Here is a 26,941-nt window from a genome sequence, read left to right on the forward strand (position 1 = left end):
CACCGCACAGCTTCTGTTTGTGTTCTTGATGGCTAAATCACAGCCTCTTGTCCCTTAGAACTCACTCCTGATCACACCTTAGCACTTGGTGCATTGGACTCTAGAAGACTTGGCTTTGTGTCTGTAATTACCTCCATGAGAAGGTGGAGATTGCAGCTTCAGAAGCCCAGCCCAGGCCTCCATCAGTGCCTTTTAGCCTCAGGCCTCTGAGTCTCCAGGTTGGCACACACAGCTGATGGGAGAAGCTGAGAAAATGCTTGACAAGTTGTTGAAAAAGTGCCATAGTAGAAATAATTGATGAAAACGATAAAATAGAGACAAATTCCTCTCCTTGTTTCTCCTCTCCTCCCCTTCCCGCCCCTTTCCCCTTCCCCTCCCTTTTTTTCTGACTGGTTGTAGCCCAGGCTGGCCTTGAACTCACTGACCTGCTTCTGCCTTTGGGATATATGCAGGATTAAGTTCTCTTATTTAAAAATTAGATGTTTAAGATAAAAGCAGTTTTAAATGAGATGAAATGGGTAGCAGAGAGTTTTTGGTGGCCTTTCCTTAGAATGACATTTGAGGATTTCTTTTTTTCTTTTTTTTTTTTTTTCCAAGTTATTTTTCATGTAGGGTCTTGCATTTTTGTCTGGGTCAGCCTTGGATTGTTATCCTCCCACCTGTGGCTTCCTGTGTGCTGGGATTACAGTTGTGTACCATCATACCCAGCCTGTTCATTGAGATGGCATCTTGCCAACATTTTTTGGTCAGGCAGACTTCAAACTGCAATTCCCTCAATTTTTACCTCCTGAGCAGCTGGTATCACAAGTGTGAGCCACTGCCCATTTGAGGATTTCTGATGTTAATGACTAATGATTTCATTCGGTTTTATGTCATTTTGTAAAGTTTTGTTTGCTTTTTATGATGCTGGGGCTGGAACACAGGATCTTGTGCATGCTGGGCAAGCACTCTACTACTACTGAGCCATTCCCCAGCCCACTTCATAATTTTTAGCTTCCAGTTTGTATTTATTTGTACGTAACGTTAGCATTTTGCTTGTTTGACCACTGTCCTGACCCTTCATAAAATCCTTTGACAAGCTTGAACAAGTTTTCAGAGGCATAATTGAAAGGTGAGCGGAAAAAACAGAATACCCACCCTGTTTCCTGGGTCAGGGGGCTAGGAGAGGCAGAGATGCTCAAGAGGGCCTTGCTGGTTTGGGCATTTCATCGTGACCACCACCAGATGGCACTACTGGCCCAAAACGATAGGGTTCTGCCTGAAAGAGGGGAGGGTGCTGTGTGCCTGCCTGCTGTGAGGGTGGCAGAGAGGGGAGTAAGCTTACCCTCTTTCCCCTTCTGCTCTGGGGCTTTTGTAAACGGATGTCTGTAAGGCGGGGGGAGCACAGAAAGAACTAAATGCTTATGTTCTGTCTCGTCCGATAATCATGTCTTCTTTTCCTTTCTGTATCCGTAGTTCCTTCAAAAACAGGTAACACTTCTCTGACAGTCACTTTGTGTTCTTGCATCTTGCTCTTACACTGCTTTTGTTTCTTTCCATAGATGATTTTAGAAAACTAATATTGAGTTATGGCACTGATACAGTCTGCATGCGAATTTTCACAATTGCAGTTAGGGTGTGGCCAGCTGGCTTTTTGGAACTTTGCAGGACTCTTGGTTGGTTACCAACAGCGATGTTTTATAAATGCAAACATGGCTGTTAATAATATGTTGAGCATTTTATTTTAAAGCTCCTAAAACCAGAGTTACAGTAGTGGCTGTTGACAATGTTGCAGAATTGAATGCCTGGATCTTGCTTTCTTTCGGCTCCTGACACTGTTTTGTCCTGAATTCAGGTGCTTAACAGCTAGGGTTCCTCCCCCAGCTCGTTCTGTGCCGATGCACCACACTGTCACCTTTCCCTAAACCTGTTACTCATCTTCAAAAGGGAACTACTTTGGGGAAAGTTTAAAGTCAAGGAATATCATCCCTTACAGACTCATCCATTTGTTTTGCCTTCTCTCATTTCTGCCTTGAAAGAAAACCATACTGCTGAACTATAGCACGTGAATAGTAAATTTCTGTATAAAATGTATTGTAGCCACACCCTATGTATATCCTAGCTTCGTGGGAGGCTGAGATCAGGAGGATCTTGGTTTGAGGTCGGCTGGGGCAAATAGTTTGAGAGACCCCCATCTCTAAAATAACCAGAGCAAAACGGACTGGAAGGGTGACACAAGCAGTAGAGCACCTGCTTGGCAACTGCCAAGCCCTGAGTTTAAACCCCAGTCCCACCAAAAAAATAAAAAGAGAAACATGTGGGGCTTTTCTAAGATTGGGTGCCATACCTAGCTTACTGGTTGAGATGGGGTCTCCCTAACATTCTCCTCGATGGCCTTAAGCTGCAATCCTCCCGATCTTGCCTCCTGAAAACTATTACAGGTGTGTGCCACTGTGCCTGACTACCCATGCATATTTGTTGAACATGCATCTTTGATTATTGCTAATTGATATGTAGACTGTACCTGTTGTCTGGCCGTGTGACTTTTTAACCAAAACTGTCCTTTGTAGATGCTTTCACCGACTCTGCAATCAGTGCCAAAGTCAACGGTGAGCACAGGGAGAAGGACCTGGAGCCCTGGGATGCAGGCGAACTCGCACCCGGTGAGGCGCTGGAAGCTTTGGAAAGCGACGTTGTAAGTAGCACCTTTGCGACTGGCTGGCAGACTCGGTGCTCAGTGTGCTGTGTGCATGGCATCCCGATGCCGCCATGTGTGGCTTCCATTTAAGCATATTCCTATCGTCATATGAACACACTTAGAGCAGCAGTTGTGATGTAGATAGAGACTTTATCCCAGGCAATAAAGGAAGAATGAATATAAAATTATTTTTGGTTATTTTACTTGTGAGGACTAAGCAGGGGTTGCTGTCTGTTATGCTCATGATTCATTTCCTTGTAATTAAGTGCTAATAAGCAACTTTACTAATTCAAATTACAAATTGTGAGAGAAATGCCAGTGCGTTTTGCTCTGGACGCTTGCAGCGTTGGAGAGAAGTGTGTTCGTTGTGCGTTGACTTTCCCCAGAGCTGAGGTTCAGGCTGGACATGGAAGCTCTCGCTGAGACAAGGTACTCCTCATGAAGCACAAGATGAGGTTGCGTTAGAGATAAAGCACCACGCACACTTCTTGGTGCTCAACGGACTCATTTCCCACAGAGGTGTAGAAATCTGTTTCTGAAATGCCGCTCATCACATTATCTTTGCTTTCCCCAATATGCCTTCAAGCCAAATGCTTAGTTGACTCTACCTTTAGCAGAGAGAGCATAGAGATAGAAAGTGAACAATGAGTGTCTGTGTAGTAAAGTTTGAACTGAATGAAGAACCTTTCCCTGAGAATTTTCAAGTACTTATTAGCACCTTCTCTTCCTCCGACCTTACCTCTGTTAAAGAACTGGAAATACATAGGCAGCATGTCATTGTTAACTTTCATACTTGAGTCACATGTGGTGTTGGCTGGGCATGCTGGCTCACACCTGTAATCTAGCTAATCGGGAAGCAATGATGGGGAAAATCAAGGTTAGAAACCAGCCTGGGCAAAATGTTAGCCAGACTCCATCTTCAGCAGAAAAGCTAGGCATGGTGACTTGCACCTGTCATCCCAGCTACGTGGACATAATAAATAAGAGGATTGGGGTCCAGGCCGGCCTGGGAAACACAGAGTATTAAAAATTAAAGCAAGAAGGAATGGGGGCATGGCTCAAGAGATAGACGGAGGCCCTGAGTAAAAACCCTGTACCACCAAAAAAAAAAAAAAAAAAAAACCCTAAATACCCAGTATCCTCAAATGTGCATCATGTTACTTGTGTGGAAAATGCCCTCCTCCTTTTACCCAGAGAGTGAGGTGGGTAAACTGAGTTTTTTTCGAGGGAGAATCTGACAATGTTTATCAAAATTCGAAATGCACATTCAGTTTGTTTCAACAATTCTACTTCTGAAAATTTATATTTGCCCTAATGTTTTAGGACATGCAAATAATTGTGTTTTCTACAGCATTTTTTTCTGCCGATCAGTAGAAAATGAACTAAGTACAGTTGTGGTGCTGACTCAGTAGAAATACTCCAAATCTATCAAAAAGAATGGTGTTACAATAACAAAAGATACCCAAGAACAGTGACTGTTAGAGGACATGCGAAGGCGAGTGTTCTGACCCAAAGGGTCTGATTTTATGAAGTAACAAAAAGTTTGAGGATGTTCCAGTGACCTCAAGCAAGTTGTGTAGTCATTTACCAATTTGTGGGACTGGTGTGCAGAGGAGAAGTTTTTCCTTAAAACATTTTTAGTGGACAGTTTCGCTTGTTTTTCATTTGTTAGCTATAGCTCGTATAGTTTGTTAGATTGTAAATACTGACTGTAATCACATTAAAGAAGATAGGCTTGTTGTCATTTTGAAAAATGAGTTTCATTTTCTTCTAGTCTAATGGATGGGATCCCAATGATATGTTTCGGTACAATGAAGAAAATTACGGTGTGGTGTCTACATATGATAGCAGTTTATCTTCGTACACGTAAGTTTAAAAGTCTGCGTTTCTTTCAGTGCATTTTCTTTTGATTTTCAACAGCTCGATTTATGCTGAAAATGTTCCTGTTAGATTTTAAGTTGAACAGTTATATGAAGGAATTCATTTGTTACTAACTCAGCTCAGTTCCTGTTAAAAGTTCCCTACGGCTTTTTGTTACGATCAAAATGAGATTTGTTTTGATTTTGTTTTTAAGTTGTAAAAGAAAAATTTTTTGCAAGTGTTGAGGTTATGGTGAACACTTTAGCCAGTTCTTCAAATAGTAAATGCTCTTCCACGTAAAAAGTAAAGAAAAAAATTCAAAATTTTGATTGGTAAATTCAACACTGTAATTTATACAGTTTTTCTACTATTCCAAACTGAAATTTCTGAATAGTTGATTGTGACAGGTACAAACTATGACTTTAATCACTCTGCTTTCTTTTGCTTGTGTTTTAGGGTGCCCTTAGAAAGGGATAATTCCGAAGAATTTTTAAAACGGGAAGCAAGGGCAAACCAGTTAGCAGAAGAAATTGAATCCAGTGCTCAGTACAAAGCTCGGGTGGCTCTGGAAAATGATGATAGGAGCGAGGAAGAAAAATATACAGCAGTTCAGAGAAATTCCAGTGAACGTGAGGGGCACAGCGTAAACACTAGGTATTTACAGGAAATCATGATGCAGTATTTTGGATACACAACTCAAGGTCTGTGTGAAAAGGTGTATTATTATTATATTTCCTCTTCCTTTAATGAAGCTTAGGTAGAGAATGCAAATGGAATTGATTTAAGATCTGATAGAGAAAAGATTGTGCTGATCTTCGAAAAATGTTTTTGAGAGTCAGCTCTGTGGTACCAGGTGTTGAGTATAAAAGGATGAGTAAGCCATTCTTAAAGAGCTCGTTAAAAAATAGTGATCTGGGGGCTGGGGGTGGGTATATGTACAACAGTAACAGTACAGTGTGCTTGATTACAGGTAGGTAAAATACTAGGAACACCTGGAGCGAAGAGGAACTAGCATTTCCTGTCTAGTCAGAGCCTCACTAGGGCTTTGTGATGGGATAAGGAGGTCTGTCTGTTACTCAGAGAGCAGTGGTGCTCACCAGGTGAAAAGATCTGTGCAGAAGAATGGCCTTGTGAAAGAGCCCAGCCAGCTCAGGAAAGGCTGGTGTTTCCTGTGTCTAGAGTCTAGGGTCAGTGTTGTGGGTACAGCGATGGCAGGTGATAATGGGAACTGAGATCAGGGGAGGACTTGGGCATCTGAGGAAGTTCCCTGTAAGGAAGGGTGGGGGGAACAAGCTCAGGGCACTGAGGACTATGGTGCAGACAGCCCTGTCTGTGCATTGCAGTTCAATCTGGAGAACTTGATTGATTCTGGACCGAGGGTAATGGTGAAAGGATAGGAAAGCCATGCGTGACCTGCCTCTTATTTTGAAATTAAGTGAATTGATGATTGTACTGAAGTGGAGCTAGGAAACACTGGAGCAATTTGAGGGCACAAATGATGGCTCTGCTTGTGCAGTTAGTTGCATTTGAGGGGCTTGTGGGTCTTCCGTGTACTTGTGAATAATGTTGGGGACACCTGCTACATACTTGGTAGAGCAAGAGATATGCTCTTGTCTTCAAGGCATTCACAGCTTAGCATCTGCTGATAGGAGCTGATGGGTCCAATGGGAGGTGTGGAGATTAGGACTGGCAGCGCAGTTTTGGGATTCATCAGCCGTGCTGATCTTGAAGCTATAAAAAACCTTTTAAAGAACAGCCAGAGGGAAGAGATTCCAGAGAAAATGAAGTTGAGAAAGACAAGGACAAAAACATTCTAAGAAGGTACACCATGACAGGTAGAATCAGCCACAGAAAGGTCAAGTAGGATGAAAATAAGCATGTGTCTGATAAACTGCCTAGGAGGAGACCCCATTGGGAAGGGAAGGGAACGAAAGGGCTAGGGGCTAGAACTTAGAATAAGATGAAAGAGCAGGGGTGAGCGGTGTGTGTAGTGTGAATCCTCTGTAACAAGCATCCCTTCTGCCTGAAGTACTTTTAGATGTATTTGGCCTGGTACATTCTTAGATAAAATGATTTAGAGGGTCTTTCATTTTCAGGGAAAATAAATATATTCCTCCTGGACAAAGAAATAGAGAAGTCCTATCTTGGGGAAGTGGGAGACAGAATTCAGCACGTATGGGCCAGCCTGGGTCCGGCTGCACACCATCAAGATCCACTTGTCACACTTCAGATTCCAACCCGAATTCTGGTTCCGACCAAAGAGTAGTTAATGGAGGCAAGTATCTTGAGCAAATCTGTCAATGTCATTCAAGAAGGCACAGAGATCTCAAATGCTTAGTCACGTCATTGATGGCGTCATGCACGCTGTGAACGATTTTGCAGTTTCCACCTCAGAATTAGCTAAAATTTGCTTTTGTGGATATCAGATTAGTAAAACTAAGAAAAGATGCTAAATTTATCTCAGACATTCACTTGGGCAAAAAACATTCCACATGTGAAGAAATTGGAAACTTTGGGATAGGTTCTCAATTTCAAAAAACACAATAGTAAAATCATTTAGATACGGTTTATATGGAAAATCCTAATATATGTGAAATAGTTGTTAGTATAAATTTATTTTCTTTGTTTATGTATTTATAGTTTACTTACTTCAAGAAGGGCTTTGAGGTAATCAGAGTGATCAAAGATATCCGCTCAACAATACACAAAACAACCCTTAGCCACTGAGGGTAGATGGCCCAGTTTAGCACCTTAGGTGAAAGAAACTTCGGTATGTAGTAGTTACAGGTTCACTCTGATCCCTCTAAGTCAGGTTGAATATAGCTTGTAGGATATGGATGGTTTACAGAATTCTGGGATACTAAATAGCACAACTGTGAATGATATGAAAATGTGCCATCCATAACAGCAGCAGAGTTTGTAATTCAGAGAGAAGAGAGGACATCCGATTCTAGGCATTTAAATTTAGAAAGTTAGAACAAATAGAGAACACTTAGTTTCCAGTTTCAATTGTTTTCATTGAATCTTTTCTCCAGAATTCCTCTCCAAATGAGCACTCTTGAGTGTTTTCTGTGCTTAGTAATGGGGGTGAAATTCCTTTGCTCGCTGCATAGAGTTTTAGTTGTTTATAAACAGAATTTTCAAAATAAAAAACCTGAAGGGGCTGGGAAATGTATGATACTCGAGTGTGTGGGAGCCCTCTGGAGAGGGGACCTGGACTGTTTTCAGGATGGAGGTGAGTGGTCTGAAGCAGACGTGTCAGCTGTACTTTGATGGTGCAGGTCTGTGAGTAGCAGCTCATGTGTGCTGACTGCCATGTAGTTGCCTTGTGCAGTAAGCAGTCACTTAGAGAAGTATTTAACTGCATATAATACACTTACAAGGTTCTCCTTTTCTATTATAATGAGAGAGCAGTGAGTATTAATTCTTTTGTTGCTCCTGTGAGTCTACAAAATAGAAGTCGTTTTGTATTTGTACTTAAGTGGGACTGGCTTAGCTGAGAATTCACACTGCACCATAGGTTCAGATCTAAACTCGACAAAAATCTTAGATGACTGTAAGAAATCAGCTTTTAAAGTTGGATTGAGTAGCTGTTCCTTATTGCTAATGAAGTGAATAATCTTATTCCTGAGTAGGAATTAGTGTGTTTTTATTGTGTGAAATTATCTATGTATGTTTATTCCTTTTAGCAGTTGATTACTGAGAACAGTTCTAGAAGTAGGATTAGCAGGCATAGTCTTAACTGTCTTCTTCAGTAGTATGTGTAGATCCTGATTAACCCTTTGGGAACGTGTATTTATTTAAACAGACTTAATTTTAAGGAGGTTAAAGTAATATGTAAATTTATGTCAGTTAAGTTATGCTAAAAATCACAAATCAAATGACTGTCCTCAAAGGGTTAAAATGTACAAGAAATCATTTTTGTCATTTTACTTTTTTTTTTCTGTTTACTTTTTCCCTCATTTTTTTCTTTAGTTTTTATACTTTCCTTCATATCATTTGTTCTGTCAGGTGTTCCCTGGCCATCGCCTTGCCCATCTCCTTCCTCTCGCCCACCTTCTCGCTACCAGTCAGGTCCCAACTCTCTTCCACCTCGGGCAGCCACCCCTACACGGCCGCCCTCCAGGCCCCCCTCGCGGCCATCCAGACCCCCGTCTCACCCCTCTGCTCATGGTTCTCCAGCTCCTGTCTCTACTATGCCTAAACGCATGTCTTCAGAAGGTACAATACCACAATTTGTTCATGTTTTCGTTTGTCTTTGTTTAACTCCTATGTGAGTTTATAATTACAAAATAGTTTCCTCTTCATTATTTAATAACCTATAATTTCTGTGTTTTAACTTTAGTTTATTGAAACTATTTCTATTAACCTTTTGTTCATTAGAGAGAAATGTGATAAATGCTGTGTGAAGCTGTGAACTGTTGTGAATTTTAAGAAAGGAGGTTTGATCTGCCTATCACATGCTCCTCTGCAGCCCGTGTAGGGAGGTCTGCTCAGGCCTCTTCCTCCTTGTTGACACTGGGTGTCCTGTTAATGGGGAACAGTGGACTTTCTTTCCCTGCCTTGGACTCACCGTTGCCCTGTCTTTTTATAGCTGAGGCCACAGGCAGGAGTGGTGTTTCATGGGTCCTTGTCAAGCATGACATTTAATGTGATGCCTACATGGCTACCCTCAGCTTACAATACAAAGGACCGAAAGAATTCTAAATTTAACCAAATAACTTTTTAAAGTTAGCTTTGCAATGTTATTTCAAAGTACTTTAATCTAGAAGAAGTCCTCTATTGAAAATAAAAGTTAGGCACTGGCAGAGAGGCTCAAGCAGTAGGAGCATCTGCCTAGCAAGCATGAGGACCTGAGTTCAAACATCAGTGCCAGAAAAAAAGAAAAGTCAGATACGAATTTGAATCCTTAGACTGGTTTTTTTTTGCTCTTATCAAAAATAAGAATAATATCCTGTAATTCTTAGCTAGTATTTGATGCTAACCCTACCATTGCAGCATATGTGCTACTTGGATGTGTTGTAGAAGGGTAACATTCTAATTTAAATGCAGTGCATAAATGAAAAATCTTGTTTTCTAATGATGTTAGCTTTTCTAATATTAATTCAAAATATCCTTATCAAAATTTTAATCATTCATTAAAATCAGAGTAGACATAACTAATTTTATTGCGACTAATAGTTTTCTACATAAATTGCTTCTCTGGAGAAAACTGCATTGGCTACCTTTAAATAAATTATTGCCTGCTGCATTGGCTCATGTCTGTAATTCTAGTTACTTACTAGGTTGGCATAGGTAAAAAGTTAGTGAGCCCCCATTTCAGCCAAAAAGAGTTGGGTGTGGAGGCTGCTGTCTGTAATCCCAGTTAGGTGAGAAGCATAAATGGGGGATTGCAGTCCAGGCCAGGCTGGGCACAAATGTGAGACCCTATTCAAAAACTAAAGCAAAAAAAAAAAAAAGGGGGGATGGGGGTGTGACTGAAATCGTAGAGTGCTTGCCAAGCAAGGGTGAGGCCCAGAGTTCAAACCCCAGCACCATCAAAAGAAGCAAATAAAATAAATTGTTGCCATCCAGGCAGCAAAGTAATGTGACCTTGACTAGACAATTTAGTCTGATATTGAAAAGCAACTTTCACTAATTTTCAAGGTGACTGCCTTCCTCAACAGTGCCTGTATAGTGGGCCCTAAATGCAAAATTAAGTTCTGTTGAGGTATTTGTTACAGTCCCTCATTGAAATGGATCTTTATATCATGAGAATGTGTAAGATAAAAAAGCAAGCCTTAATGACAGTTCACAGAGGGAAGTGTACCTTCTGTGGTTTTCAGGGATACAGAATGTCTCCTGTTGAAAGTGACCTATATAACCTTAGAAGTTTTTGAAAGATCATGTCCATGATTAAATTACTTCTTGGGACACAAATTAATTTGATGTTCGGAAGCGTTTGGCACCAAGTGTGGGTAAGGAGCCTTGTTGGTGGGGGCAGCTCTGTCCATTGTTTTCACTTGGTGTTTACTGCTTTACAAAGAGAAATTGCTGATTGAACGGCAGGATCAGTAGTGTAGAATTTCACCAATTCGTGTAGTGCAAATTTCTGCCCCAAGCGCCATGTGTTGTTCTTCCACAAGTTACTGTTTGACTCAACTAACAACCTGTTAGTCTGAGAAACTACTTTCAGGTGAAGATTGTATTAAGCCATGATTTGTAAAATTGATCATTGTGGTAGTCGAGGTGGATAAACTAATGTTTTGGAGGCATTTAAAAGGGGTATTTCAGGAGTACAGGAGTACTGGGGGATTAATATATTTTTTCTGGAGACTGGGGACAAAGCTCAGTGGTAGACCATTTGCCTAACACTTGAGTCCCTGCGTTTGATCCCTAGCACTGCAAAAATAAACACATAAATTTTTTCCCTAATTTTGGAAGTAATATATATAAGAAAATTTGAGGTAGAAAAGTAAAAGCAGAAAAGTAAAAGCGTATGGCATTATTTAAAAAAAAAAAAAAACTCAAACTCCATTATGTATCTGTAACTCCTATTAATGTCTTTTTATATGCCTGCAAATAATGTATTTAAGCAGATGGTGGAAGTTTGATTTCTTAACCACCTTTATCCCTCCCTTTCTTTAAAAATAAAGGGAAATGAAAGTTATTTGCAAACTGTGGCATTCCACAAAGTAATTTTGAGTTAGTATAACCCAAAATATGTGTGCTGTGGTTTATTTGAATTTTTAATTTTTTAACCAAGGAGAAGCTGTTGAGTAAAAGGAAGTATTTTTGTGTATTTAGCAGAAAAGTACCGATGGACAGTGTAACATTTATGTGATGTTCCTTGTTTCTTAGGGCCTCCCAGGATGTCTCCAAAGGCCCAGAGGCACCCTCGAAATCACAGAGTTTCTGCTGGAAGGGGTGCCATATCAAGTGGCCTAGAATTTGTATCCCATAACCCACCAAGTGAAGCCGCTACTCCTTCAGTGGCAAGGACCAGTCCTGCAGGGGGAACATGGTCATCAGTGGTCAGCGGGGGTAGGTATCACGACAGTGTGCATTTTACAACCTACCAAATGTGAAAAAGAGCTGAGCTCTGTTTGAAGAGGTGTAAATATGTAAAAAGCAATGCGATAACCAGGAATTGGAGAACCTACATTTTTATTCTGAGTTTCACTGCTTAATGATCATATGTTAGAGCAAGTCATGTAATGGTTTGAGTTTTAGTTGTCCAGTGAGTTGAAGTCATTACTGTCTAGTACACATTATGGGCTTGTGAAGGAATTCCTATGAGTTTCATAACTGTCAATATAGTTGGTGCTTAGTTATAAAGCATTGCCCTGAGGCAAATACAGTTCATAACACCATTCGAAGGAGTACTGTTTTCTAGCTTCATTCATGGATCATTTCTTTTGGGCTTACATAGCATCTGTATATGGCACTCATGCCCAGCTCTCTTTCTCTTTTGAGAGGCTCCTCTTCTAACTGTGACTAGCCTGAGGAATATGCGGGTAGTCATAGTGATCACAATGTAGAAATGATAACTTTTGTAAGATTTTAGAGTTGGTCTTCAGCTACTTTGTTGATCAGTCCATAGGACAGTGGTGGGGAGTCCGAGAGCATTCACTGATAGCCTTTTTCTTGTCATCCTTACCCTTTCAATGGAAAAAATGTCCTTAAATTTAAAACACCCAGCACTGTCAGATGTTTACTTTTTTAAGTTCATACACACTGTGTATCTGCATAGCTTCCTGCAATGTTCATCCTTATAATTACACTGTGAATTTCTTTGTAGTTTTTATTTCCTTCCTTGGTCTTCAATTAAGATTAACAAGAAATTAGAAATTTAAAAAATACTCTTCAGTTATTCTGTTAATCCTAGACATTACGCAGATGGTCTGGAGATGAATTTTGAGAAAAACATCATTAGAAACGAGAACAAAAAGTACAGTTGTTAGAGATGTGCACAGAGTAGGTTTTTTTCTTTATCCTTACTAGAAAAATGATAGTTGAATGATAGTTTCCTTCCATGATCCTTGGCACTTAGGAAGGAAAAGAACCATGGCTGGAGGCATGGCTCAAGTGGTAGAATGCCTGCCTAGCAAGCACGAGGCCCTCAGTTCAAATCCTAGTATTGCAAAAATAAAAACTAAAAAGGAAGAGAAATAAAGTGAAATAAATCAAACCATTTCCTAGAAGCCTTTGAATTTGAGCTTTGCAAATAGCTTTATAATGGAATATGAAACCTATTTTTTACTTTTTGTGGTGGTACTGGGTTTGAACTCAGGGCTTCATGCTTGATAGACAGGTGTTTTACCTTTTGAGCCATACCTCCAGCCCTGGGTGTTCTGGGTTTTTTTGTGTTTTTTGGAGATAGGGTCTTACTTTTTGCACAGGAAAGCCTGAACTGCGATCTTTCTGTTTTACACTTCCTGCTGTCACTGGGATGACAGGCACTTGCCACCATGCTCAGCAATTTTCTCTTGAGATGTGGGTCTTGCTTTTTGCCCAAGCTGGGCTAGAACTGTGGTCCTCTGGATCTCAGCCTCTCACATAGCTTGGGATGACAGGTGTATATCACTGTACCGAGCTACTGGTTGAGGTAGAGCCTCAAGAACTTTTTCTTCTGGGCTGGCCTTGAAACTCAGTCCTCTCAATCTTAGCCTCCCAAATAGCTAGCCACTGGTACCTGGCTTTAGAAACTTATTTTGAAGTCACATGTAATATCAACCATGTTTGTACCTTTTTTTTTTGGTATTTAATACTTTCGGCTAAATTGGGTCTTAATTTCCTTAGTTACTACGCAGTGAGTCTTGATGTTTCAATAAAGAGTACATCGGATGGGTTGCAAGTTGCTGATAGGTGTTTTAGTGTACGCATTGAAGGAAGAAGCTATAGGCCTACATCTTAGAGCTCTCCCACCCGTTGAAAGGAAATAATCCAGTGGCTTTGTATAGTAGGTTGCTATCTTTCTTCAGATCTTTGTGTTCTCAGTTACCACCATTATTCCTAAAGCTTTATTTAAAAAAAAAAAAACAACACGGTGCTGGGGGCTGCAGAGGACTACATTGCCTAGATCATCAGAGGAGATATGCCTCTTTGAGGAGGTGGCATTTGAGCTGAGAATGTAATACAGAACTTTTCCTTGTTTCTAGTTCCAAGATTATCTCCAAAAACTCACAGACCCAGGTCTCCTAGACAGAACAGCATCGGAAGCGCTCCTAGTGGGCCGGTGCTTGCTGCTACGCAGGCTGGCGGCATCCCGGCAGAGGCTGTTCCTGCTGCGTCTCCCACACCTGCCAGCCCTGCATCCAACAGAGCTGTGACCCCGTCGGTTGAAGGTACGAGACAAAGGGCCTCCAGAGATTAACAGTATATGACAAATTCTGTGGTCTTTCATTCATAGATGTGTATTTTGAATAGACATTTAAATTTTTGTATAAATTAAGTTAGTTGTTTACATAACACCACTAATCATACATATTATCTTTTTAAATATCTGGTATGAAGATTGGCATCCCCTGGGTACAAAATACCCATACAAATATACTTACTGGTGTTTAATATGGTGGTTGTTTAGACCAAAGTAGTTTTTCCAAAAGCATAGGAAGTCAAAACTGATGACTGCTTTCCCATTTGTGCTTCTGAACTTTTGTTTGTTTGTTTCCTAGCTAAAGATTCCCGGCTTCAAGATCAGAGACAAAACTCTCCTGCAGGAAATAAAGAGAACGTCAAGGTCAATGAAACATCACCTAGCTTCTCAAAAGCTGAAGCGAAAGGTTCGAGTTTGTTAACGTTTTTAGGCATGAGTGCAGAAGTAGATAGGGCCATGTCTAATTTACCCTCAATACAGAGCATTTTCATTCCAGCACTTTTTCTTACGGTGTGTATATATAAATGCATAGTTTAATATTTGCAATTGTTATTCTTTTGATCTTATTTTCATTTTTAATCTGATACTAAAAGAATTTTAAGGTAAAAGTGAGAAATAAATTGCTACCTAATAGTTCTTATTTTCCAGGTGTGTCAACAGTTGTGTCTGAACATAGAAAACAGATCGATGATTTAAAGAAGTTTAAGAACGACTTTAGGGTAAGTGTCAGGCTGGTGAATGCATTAACCTGAAAACATCAGTGAAGACTTACATTGTCAGTGTTCAAAAGTTCATTATGTCCACATGCAGAAACATTAAACCATGTTGCTGAAAATGTTCTGAAAGTTGTTTTTACTTATCCTTTTAGGTGGGATAACCTAAAATCATAAGATCTAATAAAATGAGCAGGAATCAAATGAAAGTGTGTAACTGCCATGTGAAGCTCTCACAGACTTATTATGTGGTATTCTTTGATTACCTTGCTCAGTGGAGCTGGAGTTTAATAGAGGAAGGCCAAGCTATTAGTTTTCTGGTGTGGTGAGTGGAATGTGTAAAGGAGCCTGGTGTGCTGAGGAAGCTGTGGATTTCCTCTTTGTGAGCAGATGTGCTAATGGTGGTAGAAGTCTTTCTTCTCTTTATGTTACTTATTTTTGCAGGGCTAGGGCTTGAACCCAGGGCCTTGTGCATACTTAGGGAAGCTCTGCCACACTGAATCCCCCTTGTAGAAGTTTTTTAGAATACATTTCTCTTTCTTAAGACAGGCTTTTCTGGACACACCCTGAACTTTCCTTTATGACTATCTCATTCTTGTGCACAAAATTTACAGAAATATGTTACTGATATCAGGGTAGATTTTGAGAGTAACTCAAGAAGTCTTAAAACAGCTTTCTGGAGGGGAGAAGTCTGACTGTCAGCCTTAAAAAATGACTTGCTTAGGCCGCGTGGTTAAGTGTTTGCCTAGCATGCACCAGGCCTTAGGTTCTGTGTTCAGTACTACCAAACCCATCCTCCACCCTTCAAAAAACCCTATTTAAAAATGACTGTCTTAGACGTTAAATGAATCAAAAGCACAAGCAGCCTTTTCCAACCTGGGTTCCACCTTTCTAAATTTCTTCTAATCTTTGCTAACTTTTTTTAAATAAAGCATTATGAACTTTATTTTTTCAAAAACAGAAAAATGTCCCTGAATAGTTAGTAGCAGTAGTATTTCAAACTACTTTTAGTAATAGTCAGTATTGAATAAATAGTTTATATGTTCCATATAGCTGTATTAAGTGATTTTTAAGTTTAAACAATAATAATATTTCCATAATTTTAAATGTTGGCATTCAAAAGCAAAGATAAAAGTCAAAAACAGATGAGACATAAAATAATTTGCACTATGCAAACTGGCTTATGAATGAAGGCATGGCGGCACCCACTCACTGCACCTGCCCACCTGAGTTCCACACGCATCTCCACAGCTGGACAGCAGGTGCTTCACATATCTCAGTTCAGGTTATGAGTTTACAAATCAATTCATTGTACAATCGTAAAGGAAGGAGCTATTAACAAAAAAAGATTTTGCTGGCTAAGTTTAAACATCTAAAGACAAATCATTACAGCGGTATTGAAAGGTAATTTTTTAAAAATTTTATCATTTTTGAAAGGTATTTTTATTGGCTTTTAAAAAGACAAATGCAAGTAAGAATGTCACATTTGTAAACTTAACTTTTTCATCTTAAATTTCTAAGAAAATGTCTTTTAGAATCTCTGAAACAGATAATTCTAAAACTCAGTCTTTGAAAAATCCCTAAAATCAGTATGTCCCTTAAATTTTTTTCTTCTAAAGGACATTTGATATACCCACATTTTCTTAAAATTTATCCTAAACCACTCTATCTTTAACATTCAAAGTTTCTGTGTATATTTAGTTCACTTCACTTAAATTAATAAAAAGATATCTAGACACAATTTCTAAGAAAATAATGTAAAAAAGTAACTTATGCTCGATTATTTACAATAAAATTCTTCCTAAGTAACAGCATGTTAAAAAACCTGACAAATTCTTTCTGATAGTCACTGTGAGTTTCAATAAATACATATTATGTACGTATGTATTTCATATGTATATGAAAGAATAATTCATGTATAGAATTACTAGATGAATCTCTAAGCTGGAGACAAAAGCATTTGACAAGGTTGATAATGTCATTTTAGTATACTAGCCATCAAGTCAAGCCAGCGACATTTATATACGGGAAGACTTTATCAAACACTGATTATATCAGACACCGATTAACCAAACCAGCTTTATGCAAATCTAAGTAGGTATATATGTAAATGAGTAAAACAAATGAAATACAGATAACGAAGGCCTGGACAGAAAGGGCTTTTAAAATCATAAACACCTGACCCTCAGTCTTGAACCTCCATCTTTTGTTCCCTAATTTTTCTTCTGTTTTTGGTGGTCTTCTATCCTACTAAAGTTGCAGATTTGCAAATAATCTGGAATATTCACATTGGTATAAGAAGGGAATGTTGGCTTGATGCAGACTCTGTAAGACATATCTTGTTCTATTAACAGCTGCTATAGTTTCAGACATGTTTCTAACTTTTCAAATTCTCTGAAGAAAAGAAGCAGGTCAGGTATAAGAAATACCCACCTAAACCACTATTGTCCTTTGAAATATCCAGTAAAGTAGTCAGAAAACATAGCAGTAAGGATCCATTTGATCAATGAAAGGCCAAATCCACCGATAGCAGCATACCTTCCAGGTGGGATACTGGTGATACAGAAGATAGACAAAATCCAAGCCAGTTGAAAATAAATGCCATGAGAATCTCCAGCATAAGAATGCTGTCGTTCCCCACTCTGTGTGTCTGTGTCACTGAAGTCATTTCTTGGCCCCCACTCTGTGTGTCTGTGTCACTGAAGTCATTTCTTGGCCCACACTCTGCCTCCTGATTTCTCTGAGGTGCTGCCACCACAGCACTTTGGCTTTCTCAGCTTCGTTGTACCTAGGGAGAGGTAGCAGCACTACAGGGAGGTAAAACAGGAGAAAACTCACTCTAAACTTGTGTGTCTGAACCTGTAGGTCCTTCTACAGTAATATTCCTTTAAGGTGGAGAAGAGTCAGTTTCAGGGGCTGGGGCAGCAGGAGTGGTCTACACTGAGTTTGAAGTGATCTGCTCTTCTAGAGCTCATGATTCTGAGTTACCCTGTTCATTATGAATCACCTGGTAGTAGCCAGTTCCCAGCTGGGAATCTGGCTTCTGAGTGGGCAGGTCCCCTTGGCACTCAGCTCCTTTCTTGCTTGTTTGATTTTTTTTTTTTTTTTTTTTTTTTTTTTTGCAATACCGGGGTTTGAACTCAGGGCCTCATGCTTGCTAGGCAGGTGCTCTACCACTTGAGCCACTCCACCAGCAAACAATGGGTGCATCTCATACTGGGAGTGGAACCCAGGCCACTTGGGTAAAAACAAGGAATCCTAACCCCAAGATGATACGGGGACTGTCCTAACTTTTAACTAATGGTTTCATTATTGATTTGCTGATAACATGAGAATTTTGCATGTTGTTTCATATTTCAGCACATGTAGCTACTTAGCTTTAATTCTATTGATAGTTTTTAAAATTGTCATTTGTTAACACAGACAATACAAAGAATAATGAGTAAGTGACTACTACTCTGTTTCATAAGTCAAGCCTTCCAGTGTAAATTCCTCTGTGTACTTGCCCTCTTCAACTGCTTCTTCCTCCTCCCTTCCAGAGGAATGTTTCCTTCTACTCACACTGTACTGGGAACGGGTTCCTAACCAATAAGTGATACTGTTTTGTGTAATCTTAAGTTTGATATAAAAGATGTCATGTAGATATTCTTGCCCTTTGGGTGTTTTTGTTTTTGTTTTTTTTTCCCCCCTCAGCATTACCTGTTTTTATAACCAATCAGTCCCTGTCTATAGTACACTGGTGTTGAATTTATTATATTATGAAAGAAGAAAATAGTTTTGCCTCATAGTATATATTTGTCTACCAGCTGTATGAAGAATTTGCATATATACTACCCTTTAAACTAAAATTCTAGTGGTTTTGAGCGTATTCACGGTGTTGTGCAACTATCACCACAGTTTATCTTAGAACATATGCATCATCCTCCAAAGGAAACATTGAACTCTTGAGCAGCTCGTCCCTGTTGCCCAGCCCTCCCTGCCTCCCTTCCCGAAGCAGCTACTAGTCTACTCTGCATGTGTTTGGTGGAGCCATCCAGTACATGGCTTCTTGTGTAATATCTTCAAGGTTCATCTGGCTGAAGTACCTAAGAGTTTCCTTTAGGGCTATGATCCATTTTGAGAATATATGTAAGAGACATGCTGTGAGGTGAGGTCCAAGTTTATTCCTTTGCATGTAGATATCAGTTATCTCTATACAGTTCTTCCCTTGTTGAATTGTCTTCACATTCTTGTTGAATGTCAGTTTTAACTGCAAATGGGAAAATTTATTACTGGTTACTCAATTCTCCATTGTTACGTACAGCAGACCCATGATATCCATCCTTGGTGTGTGGTTTCAAGAAGACCTCCGCTGAGGAGAAACTGCTAATACAGCTGGGCACTGATGGCCCGTGCCTGTGATCACTCCTACTTGGAAGGCTGAGATCAGGAGGATTGTGGAGGCCAGCCTGGGCAAAAAAGTGTTTGAGACCTCACCTAACCAATAGCTGAGTGCAGTGGTTCATGCTTGTCATCCCAAGCTACTAGGAGGCTGAGATCAGGAGGATTATGGTTCTAAGCCAATCTGGGCAAAAAAGTTCATGAGACCCTATCTGAATGGGAAAAGGCTAGACATAATGGCACACCTGTCATCCCAGCTATCTTGGGAAGGGCTGTGGTCCGGGCTAGCCTGGACAAAAAGCGAGACTCTTATCTCCAAAATAGGCAGAGCATGAAGGGCTGGGGGCATGGCTCATGTCATAGATCACCTGCCTAGCACAAGACTGTCCAAAAAGTCCCAGCAAATGCACATACAAAAACACCACAGTACTTCAGGGTGCAGAGAGCTCAGCAGTGTACTGTGGGGGCTTGAATCATTTTTCCCTTAATGCCACCCAACTGCCACCAAAGACAACAAAGCTAAAATTTTCACTTGTCACTTAAATTAAGTATATTACTTGTACTTTTTGGCTTTAGAGGATTGCCATAACCTTTACCTTGCGTTTGGACACTGGAGTTTAGGAGGCAGATTTTCAAAAAACAAAAGGGCAGAGAGACAGCAGGTGAAACAGTGGTTTAAACAAGTGACAATAATTCGAGATTGGTGAGAGCTTCTCTGCAGCGGCTGAACTGTGTAATGCACACGTGGGAATTTCATCTTTTTGGATTTGTTTTTACTTTTGGCAGCCCTGGGGCTTGAACTCAGGGGAAGGTGCTCTCCACTTGAGCCACACCTGTAGCAGGAATTAGAAATTTTGGTTTTTCCACACTAAGATTCCACCTCACCCCTGTTAGAATAGCCATCATCAGCAACACCACCAACAACAGGTGTTGGCGAGGATGCGGGGAAAAAGGAACCCTCTTACACTGTTGGTGGGAATGTAGACTAGTACAACCACTCTGGAAAAAAATTTGGAGGCTACTTAAAAAGCTGGACATCGATCTACCATTTGATCCAGCAATACCACTCTTGGGGATATACCCAAAAGACTGTTACTCCAGAGGCACCTGCACATCCATGTTTATTGCGGCACTATTCACAATAGCCAAGTTATGGAAACAGCCAAGATGCCCCAGCACTGACGAATGGATTAAGAAAATGTGGTATCTATACACAATGGAATTTTATGCAGCCATGAAGAAGAACGAAATGTTATCATTCGCTGGTAAATGGATGGAATTGGAGAACATCATTCTGAGTGAGGTTAGCCTGGCTCAAAAGACCAAAAATCGTATGTTCTCCCTCATATGTGGACATTAGATCAAGGGCAAACACAACAAGGGGATTGGACTATGAGCACATGATAAAAGCGAGAGCACACAAGGGAGGGGTGAGGATAGGTAAGACACCTAAAAAACTAGCTAGCATTTGTTGCCCTTAATGCAGAGAAACTAAAGCAGATACCTTAAAGCAACTGAGGCCAATAGGAAAAGGGGACCAGGAACTAGAGAAAAGGTTAGATTAAAAAGAATTAACCTAGAAGGTAACACCCACGCACAGGAAATCAATGTGAGTCAATGCCCTGTATAGCTATCCTTATCTCAACCAGCAAAACCCCTTGTTCCTTCCTATTATTGCTTATACTCTCTCTACAACAAAATTAGAGATAAGGGCAAAATAGTTTCTGCTGGGTATTGAGGGGGGGAGCGGGAGGGGGTGGAGTGGGTGGTAAGGGAGGGGGTGGGGGCAGGGGGGAGAAATAAACCAAGCCTTGTATGCACATATGAATAATAAAAGAAAAATAAAAAAAAAATAAATAAAATAAAACTTTTAAAAAAAAATAGAAATTTTGGTTTTGAAATGACTTGGGTTTTTTTTTTTTTTTTTTTTTTATGGACGGAGTGGTACTGGGGTTTGAACTCAAGATTTCACACTTGCTATGCAGATGCTCTACTGCTTGAGCCAGTCCCCAGCCCTGATTTTTTATTTATTTATTTATTTACATACTTATTCTGAACACGATTGGTGAAAATCACCTGTAATCCTAGAATAAGGTAGGCTTACTGTATATCTTATCCTTATACCATACTGTGTCAATTATAGTTGATGTATTGTGAAAGGCTAACTTCTTCGTTTAATAGGAAATATTTTGGCTATAATATTACTAATTCACAGCTTTGTGTGAACTTTTATTAATGCTTAACTCTTAAGTTCCAATAGCATTAAAGTCTGCCTCTTTGGGAATTAGTCTTACTACTTTTTGGAGTGTGGATAACCATGTTTTATTTAGTCTCTTAGGAATAAGTCTGTGATACATAAGTGAATGCGAGAAAGCAAAGAAATGGTTTTCAAAAACTGAGGGTGAGCTTTATCGTAGTTCTCTTCAGGTGAAATCGTGTTACTAGCTGAGATTGCTGTGTACAGACACAATTCTAAGTGCTATGTCCTTCACTGTCCCAGCCTCCCTGTGAAGCAAGTTCTGGTATTATCTGCAGTGTATACATGAAGAAGTTGAAGCAATGAACTTGAATCATTTGTCCAGAGTCATATGGCTGGTAAATGACAGGCCTGGCCATCTGGTGTTTGAGCTTCTGGCAGTGCTCTGAACAGTGGCTAATACATAGTGCATGCTACCCCATTCAGCAAAGAGTTGTCACAGCCACCTCGTGACAGGCACATGGCCATAAGCTGCTTGTGTTCACAAAATTCTCGTCTTTGATCGAGACAGAAGGAAGAATACCCTGTGGGGTTTTACTTTTTATTTGCCTCATCCCCTTTTCCCTTGAGAGCTATCTGTAGGCTCTAGTATGTCTGTGCATAGTGTTGATAGAGTGAGAAGCTTTTAATTAAAATTATTGGTAATGTGCTGTATTAAGGATTTAGAAGTAAATGCAGCTGAGTTGGATTTTGTGGGTTTTTTTTTTTTTTTCTTTTAATGTGGTACTGGGGTTTGAACTCAGGGCTTTGTGCATGTTTGGTCAGGTGCTGTCCCGCTTGAGCCATGCCTCCAGACCTTTTTGCTCTGGTCATTTTGGAAATGGGGTCTCACCTTTTGCCCAGGCCAACCTTGAGTGCAATCCTCCTATTTTGTACTTCCCGACATTTCTAAGACAGGTCGGTGTAACACCATGCCCAGCTCGTTTCCACCCAGGTAGGAACTTGTAAGCTTCTCTGGTCAGGCTGGCCTGAGACTGATTTTCCCATCTCAGCCTCCTAAATGGCTAGGATTCCACGTGGGAGGCCACTCGTGCCCAGCTTGTGTTTGATCTTTGACCCCACCCATACCACATGCTCTACACTTCTCTCAGGTCAGTTGTAGAATAATTGTGTGTAATTGCAGAGTCTGTTTTCATGAGTGCTAAATGAGATGTTGCCTCACACAATACATGTTACTTCCTATTCCCAAAATATTCATGGCTGGCTATTGGCATTTTCTTTGTCTCTGAGTTACATAAGGATCTCTGTTTAGGCTAGGGTTGTAGCTAGTGGTAGAGCTGGAGCTTAGCATGTGTGAGACCCTGGGTTTAATCACCAGTTTTTCACCCCTGCTCCACACAAACTGAATTGTATCTTCATTTCTCCATGAATTTGCCATCTGTAAAAATGGCAGCAATAATACCTACATCAAATAGAGCTGTTGTAAAGACTGAATTAATAAATCTGTAAATGGTTTTGAATGGTGTCCATCCCCATAGTAAGCACCACAAATAAGTTTTCCATTATAAGAATAATTGCAACAGCAAAAAATACTATTTTTTCAGGCTAAATACTAAGTTCCTACATTGTGACTTAAATCGTTTACTGGGTCCAAAATAAATCCTGCTATCACCTTTTTCCCTCAGCTGTGTTAGACACCTACTACATCGACGTTGCAGTGAATCTCGAGCTGCCCAGAGCTGCAAGTATCGCTTGCCTCTGGGCTTTACTGGGGGCACCTAGGAGTTGGTTTGCCTGTGCTGAGGCTGAGAGGGTCTCTACTGTGTAACTAACCTCTTCAAGACCTCATTCTCACCACCTGGGATGCCCTTCCAGTCTGTCTTGATTTTGCCATTTGCTACTACTGCTTGCTATCTTTCTCCTCTTTTTGTCATTCCTAATTTTATTTATTTATTTATTTATTTATTTAGCCAGCTAGCTAGCAGTACTGGGATTTGATCTCAGGGCCTCACACTTACTGGGCAGGTGCTCTACCACTTGAGCCCCCCACCAGCCCTTTGTCGTTTCTTTCAGATGTCCCCATTTCCTTTCTTTGGTGGAGGATGGCATCTTGAATCATCTCTCACCAATGGTAGTATTTATTTAGTCTGGTCTGCATACTTACAAACCCTACCACAAAAAAATAAAGGAAAAAAAACCCAACTTACTTCAGTAATTCCTCGGTTGCCTGCCCTTCTCAATGGCCAGAGCTTCGATGGTTGTTGTTGGTGGGTTTGTTTTTTGTTTTGTTTTGTTTTGTTTTGAGACAGGGGCTTACTATGTAAGCCAGGCTGACTTTGAACTCAGTCATCCGCCTGCCTCAGCCTTCCGAGTGCACCACGGCGCTCGGCTAGAGTTTCATGGCGCGCATGTACAGTTTAACTGCCCAGCATGCTCGTTTCTTCACCCTCTGGATCCCTCCTAAGCCCACCTGGCTCATCTGCCTCCCTGCTTCCTGTGGGTGCTCCCTTGCTCTAACCACCAGTGCTTTTCTTTCTGCACAAGAAGCCATCTTCTCCCTTTCCTGTAGATTTTTAAATTTGCTGTTTCCTTTTCTAGACAGTTCTCGAAAACATCATTCATACCAGGCAGCAGTTCCATTGAGAAGCCTTTCCTTCCTAGAGTCTGGTTTCTCTATGGGCTCTGGAGCATTTTGCTGTTCAGTGTTTGATCTTACTCACATGGCAAGTGCAAGATAATAGAAACTACTTCATGTTTTGTATACCCAGCAGCATACTTGTTGACATGGGATAGGCAAGCAGTGTGTGTTTCACTATTGAGGCTTGGACTTTTTGGTGGGGGGTGGGAGTAGCAACTAGGGTTTGAACTCAGGGCTTCACACTTACAAAGCTTGTGCTCTACCACTTGAGCCACACCGCCACTCATTTTGCACTGGTTATTTTGGAGATGGAGTCTCTCCAAGGTATTTGCCTCTGCTGGCCTTGAACCAAAATCCTCATCTCAGCCTCCCAAGTAGTAGGAGCCACCAGTGCCCAGGGATGCTAAGACATTTGATTGCTTTGATGACTATAGTTGTGTTGTAGAGACATTATAGAGATGTTATTGTTGTCTTATGATACAAACATTACCCTTACAATGTAAAAAAATAAATAAAAGTAAAAAAGCCTTATGGAAAAACAGTTCATGCCCATAGATAATATTGTTCTTGTACTCATGAAAAAATTATTTCCTTTATTTAGTTACAGCCAAGTTCTACGTCTGAATCTACGGATCAACTACTAAACAAAAGTAGAGAGGGAGAAAAATCAAGGGATTTGATCAAAGATAAAATTGAACCAATTGCTAAGGATTCTTTCATTGAAAATAGCAGCAGCACCTGCACCAGTGGCAGCAGCAAGCCGAGCAGCCCCAGTGTCTCCCCTTCAATACTTAGTAACACGGAGCACAAGAGGGGACCCGAGGTCACATCACAGGGCGTTCAGACTTCCAGTCCAGCTTGTAAACAAGACAAAGACGATAAAGAGGAGAAGAAAGATGCAGCTGAGTGAGTAAACCTGGAATTTAACACATCCTCCTGTTCAAATAACTTTTTAAGGTACATCCTTCCAGCTCAAGACTCTGTGGACTTTTAGACTGCTTTGTAAGTAGCTATTACTGACCAACAGCTGGTCTAAACAAGTAACATCTGAGGTAATCAGGTCATTGCACTCTTGCCACTCTTTCTATCCTTATGTCTATACCCTGGGACCAAACCCTAGGCATAAATTAAGAAGGCTTTTTGTATAAATGTACAAGAGTTGAAAAGTGACAGGATTCATCGTTATGTGCTACAAGAGTTACACATTGCACACTTGAGGGGAGAATGAAGGGTCTGGGGCCCTGCCATCAGAAACAATGCTTTACTTACTACTTAGATCTTAATTCTGCATATCTGCCATGTCATTAGTTACATGAGTTTTTGGCCTGTTCTCAGAGCCTGATAACCATTGATTTATATGTCCTGCATTCCAGACAACCTGGTATTAACAGCTGAACTTTTGGAATGCAGCTTGTTGAGGGACTCCTTGTTCCCAACATCATGTTAAAAACTAGCACAGTAAAATTACTGCATCTGCCAGGTTTGGTGGCACGTACTTGTAATCCCTGCACTCGGGAAGCCGAGTTCAAGGCCAGTCTGGGCTACAAAGGGTGACTCTCCAAAAAAATTAAAAATGAAAAAAAAAAAAACCAAAAAAAAAAACCCCAGAACACTGCATGTCCTGTATCAGTGTACTAAGAACTGATTTTTAAGGACATGTTATAAGGGAGTACTGTCTTCAGTTCAAATATCTGTTGATTGCCTTTGGGATAAGTACTTTTATTTTGTCTTCATTTGTCCTTGTGTGGCCAATTTCTTTTTCAGAGTTAAGTATTATGTATCAGGGTATGTGTGAGAATTTTAATGAAGAGGATTTATGATTAGAGAGAATTGTCGAAATCTGATATATTAGCAATTTAAAAAATTGTCAGGTATGAAAGAGTTTAGAGAAATGATTTCTGTACAGATTTCACTGGCATATATTTTTTTTCTGGTTTAGGCAAGTTAGGAAATCAACATTGAATCCAAATGCAAAGGAATTCAACCCTCGTTCCTTTTCTCAGGTAAGTCTATAGCTTTTTTTGAGATGATCTAGTCTCCAAATGACAAAGTTCATTACAATTAGTGTTAGTCTTTCTCCCATTACCTTCCTTCCCTAGTCAATGCACTAATGTAACTTAGTTTCTTTTTCTCGTGTGGTCATTAAGAATTACATTTTAGTCAGAAACAAAGGTTCTTGTTTTGTCACCAGTATGATGTGATTTTGGATAAATCTTTGAATCTCTCATTCAGAATTTGAAGATGGTGGACTAGCTAGGCTGTCAAGCTCTTAGGTACACTGTTGCTATTCTACTGAATTCATAAATGAAAGATTTTTTTTAAATATTTAAAAATACTTTATCTGATTTCTTAAATATTCACTACCACCAGTGTTTATTTTTTATATATGTGTATATCCATATGTATGTATTTGTGTGTGTGTGTGTGTGTGTGTGTGTGTGTGTGAGAGAGAGAGAGAGAGAGAGAGAGAGAGAGAGTGTGAGGCACTGGGGTTTGAACTCAGGGCAGGGCCTCGGCCTCGAACTTGCTAGGCAAATGCTCTACCACTTGAGCCATGCACCCAGCCTAATAATAATTTTTCACTGGCAAAATTTTACTTTAGCTGTATACTTGAATGTTTTTGTTTGTTTGTTTTCTGTGGTTTTTTGTTATTTTCTTCTGTTTTTGAATCCAGGGCCTTGCACATGGATTCAGTGCAAGCTCTAGCACTAAGCTACATCCCCAATCCCAAATTTGCTTTGCAGTGCTGGGAATCAAAATCAAGTCTCACCCATGCTAGGCTCTGGGATTGTTTTCAGTTTTTTTGAATAAACAATGTTAGTTAAAAGCAAGTAAACAGTGGACAGTTTCGAGGAATGTGTCTGCAGATTGAATGAATAGTTAACTTTTCATCTGAGATGTTGAATTTGACTTTTGTTTTTGTAGCCAAAGCCTTCTACCACCCCAACTTCACCTCGGCCTCAAGCACAACCTAGCCCATCTATGGTGGGCCATCAACAGCCAACTCCCGTTTACACTCAGCCTGTTTGTTTTGCACCAAATGTGATGTATCCAGTCCCAGTGAGCCCAGGCGTGCAAGTGAGTCATTGGAGCAGTGTTCATTTAGCCACTCTTGCTG

General features: G+C 40.2%; 1 protein-coding gene and 1 pseudogene across 10 annotated transcripts in view; one reads left to right on the forward strand and one right to left on the reverse strand.

The window, feature by feature from the left end:
• The window catches only part of Atxn2 (ataxin 2), a 94,397-nt gene that overhangs the window by 47,124 nt on the left and 20,332 nt on the right, over nucleotides 1-26,941 (forward strand). For 5 of the 10 annotated variants that reach the window (XM_020177935.2, XM_020177933.2, XM_074061180.1 and 2 more), the window contains exons 6-18: nucleotides 1,456-1,470; nucleotides 2,550-2,674; nucleotides 4,452-4,543; nucleotides 4,994-5,191; nucleotides 6,634-6,812; nucleotides 8,549-8,758; nucleotides 11,378-11,560; nucleotides 13,678-13,863; nucleotides 14,194-14,301; nucleotides 14,544-14,614; nucleotides 24,425-24,729; nucleotides 25,763-25,826; nucleotides 26,749-26,901. In XM_020177935.2, coding sequence (XP_020033524.2) covers nucleotides 1,456-1,470; nucleotides 2,550-2,674; nucleotides 4,452-4,543; nucleotides 4,994-5,191; nucleotides 6,634-6,812; nucleotides 8,549-8,758; nucleotides 11,378-11,560; nucleotides 13,678-13,863; nucleotides 14,194-14,301; nucleotides 14,544-14,614; nucleotides 24,425-24,729; nucleotides 25,763-25,826; nucleotides 26,749-26,901 — 1,889 coding nt within the window. The remainder of the gene's footprint in view (nucleotides 1-1,455; nucleotides 1,471-2,549; nucleotides 2,675-4,451; nucleotides 4,544-4,993; nucleotides 5,192-6,633; nucleotides 6,813-8,548; nucleotides 8,759-11,377; nucleotides 11,561-13,677; nucleotides 13,864-14,193; nucleotides 14,302-14,543; nucleotides 14,615-24,424; nucleotides 24,730-25,762; nucleotides 25,827-26,748; nucleotides 26,902-26,941) is intronic. The other 5 variants (XM_020177931.2, XM_020177932.2, XM_020177934.2 and 2 more) reach the window with 3 other exon arrangements.
• LOC109695395 (NEDD4 family-interacting protein 2 pseudogene) lies at nucleotides 16,393-17,696 on the reverse strand (annotated as a pseudogene).

The sequence above is a fragment of the Castor canadensis genome, chromosome 18 (assembly GCF_047511655.1).
Source record: "Castor canadensis chromosome 18, mCasCan1.hap1v2, whole genome shotgun sequence".
Lineage (NCBI taxonomy): Eukaryota > Metazoa > Chordata > Mammalia > Rodentia > Castoridae > Castor > Castor canadensis.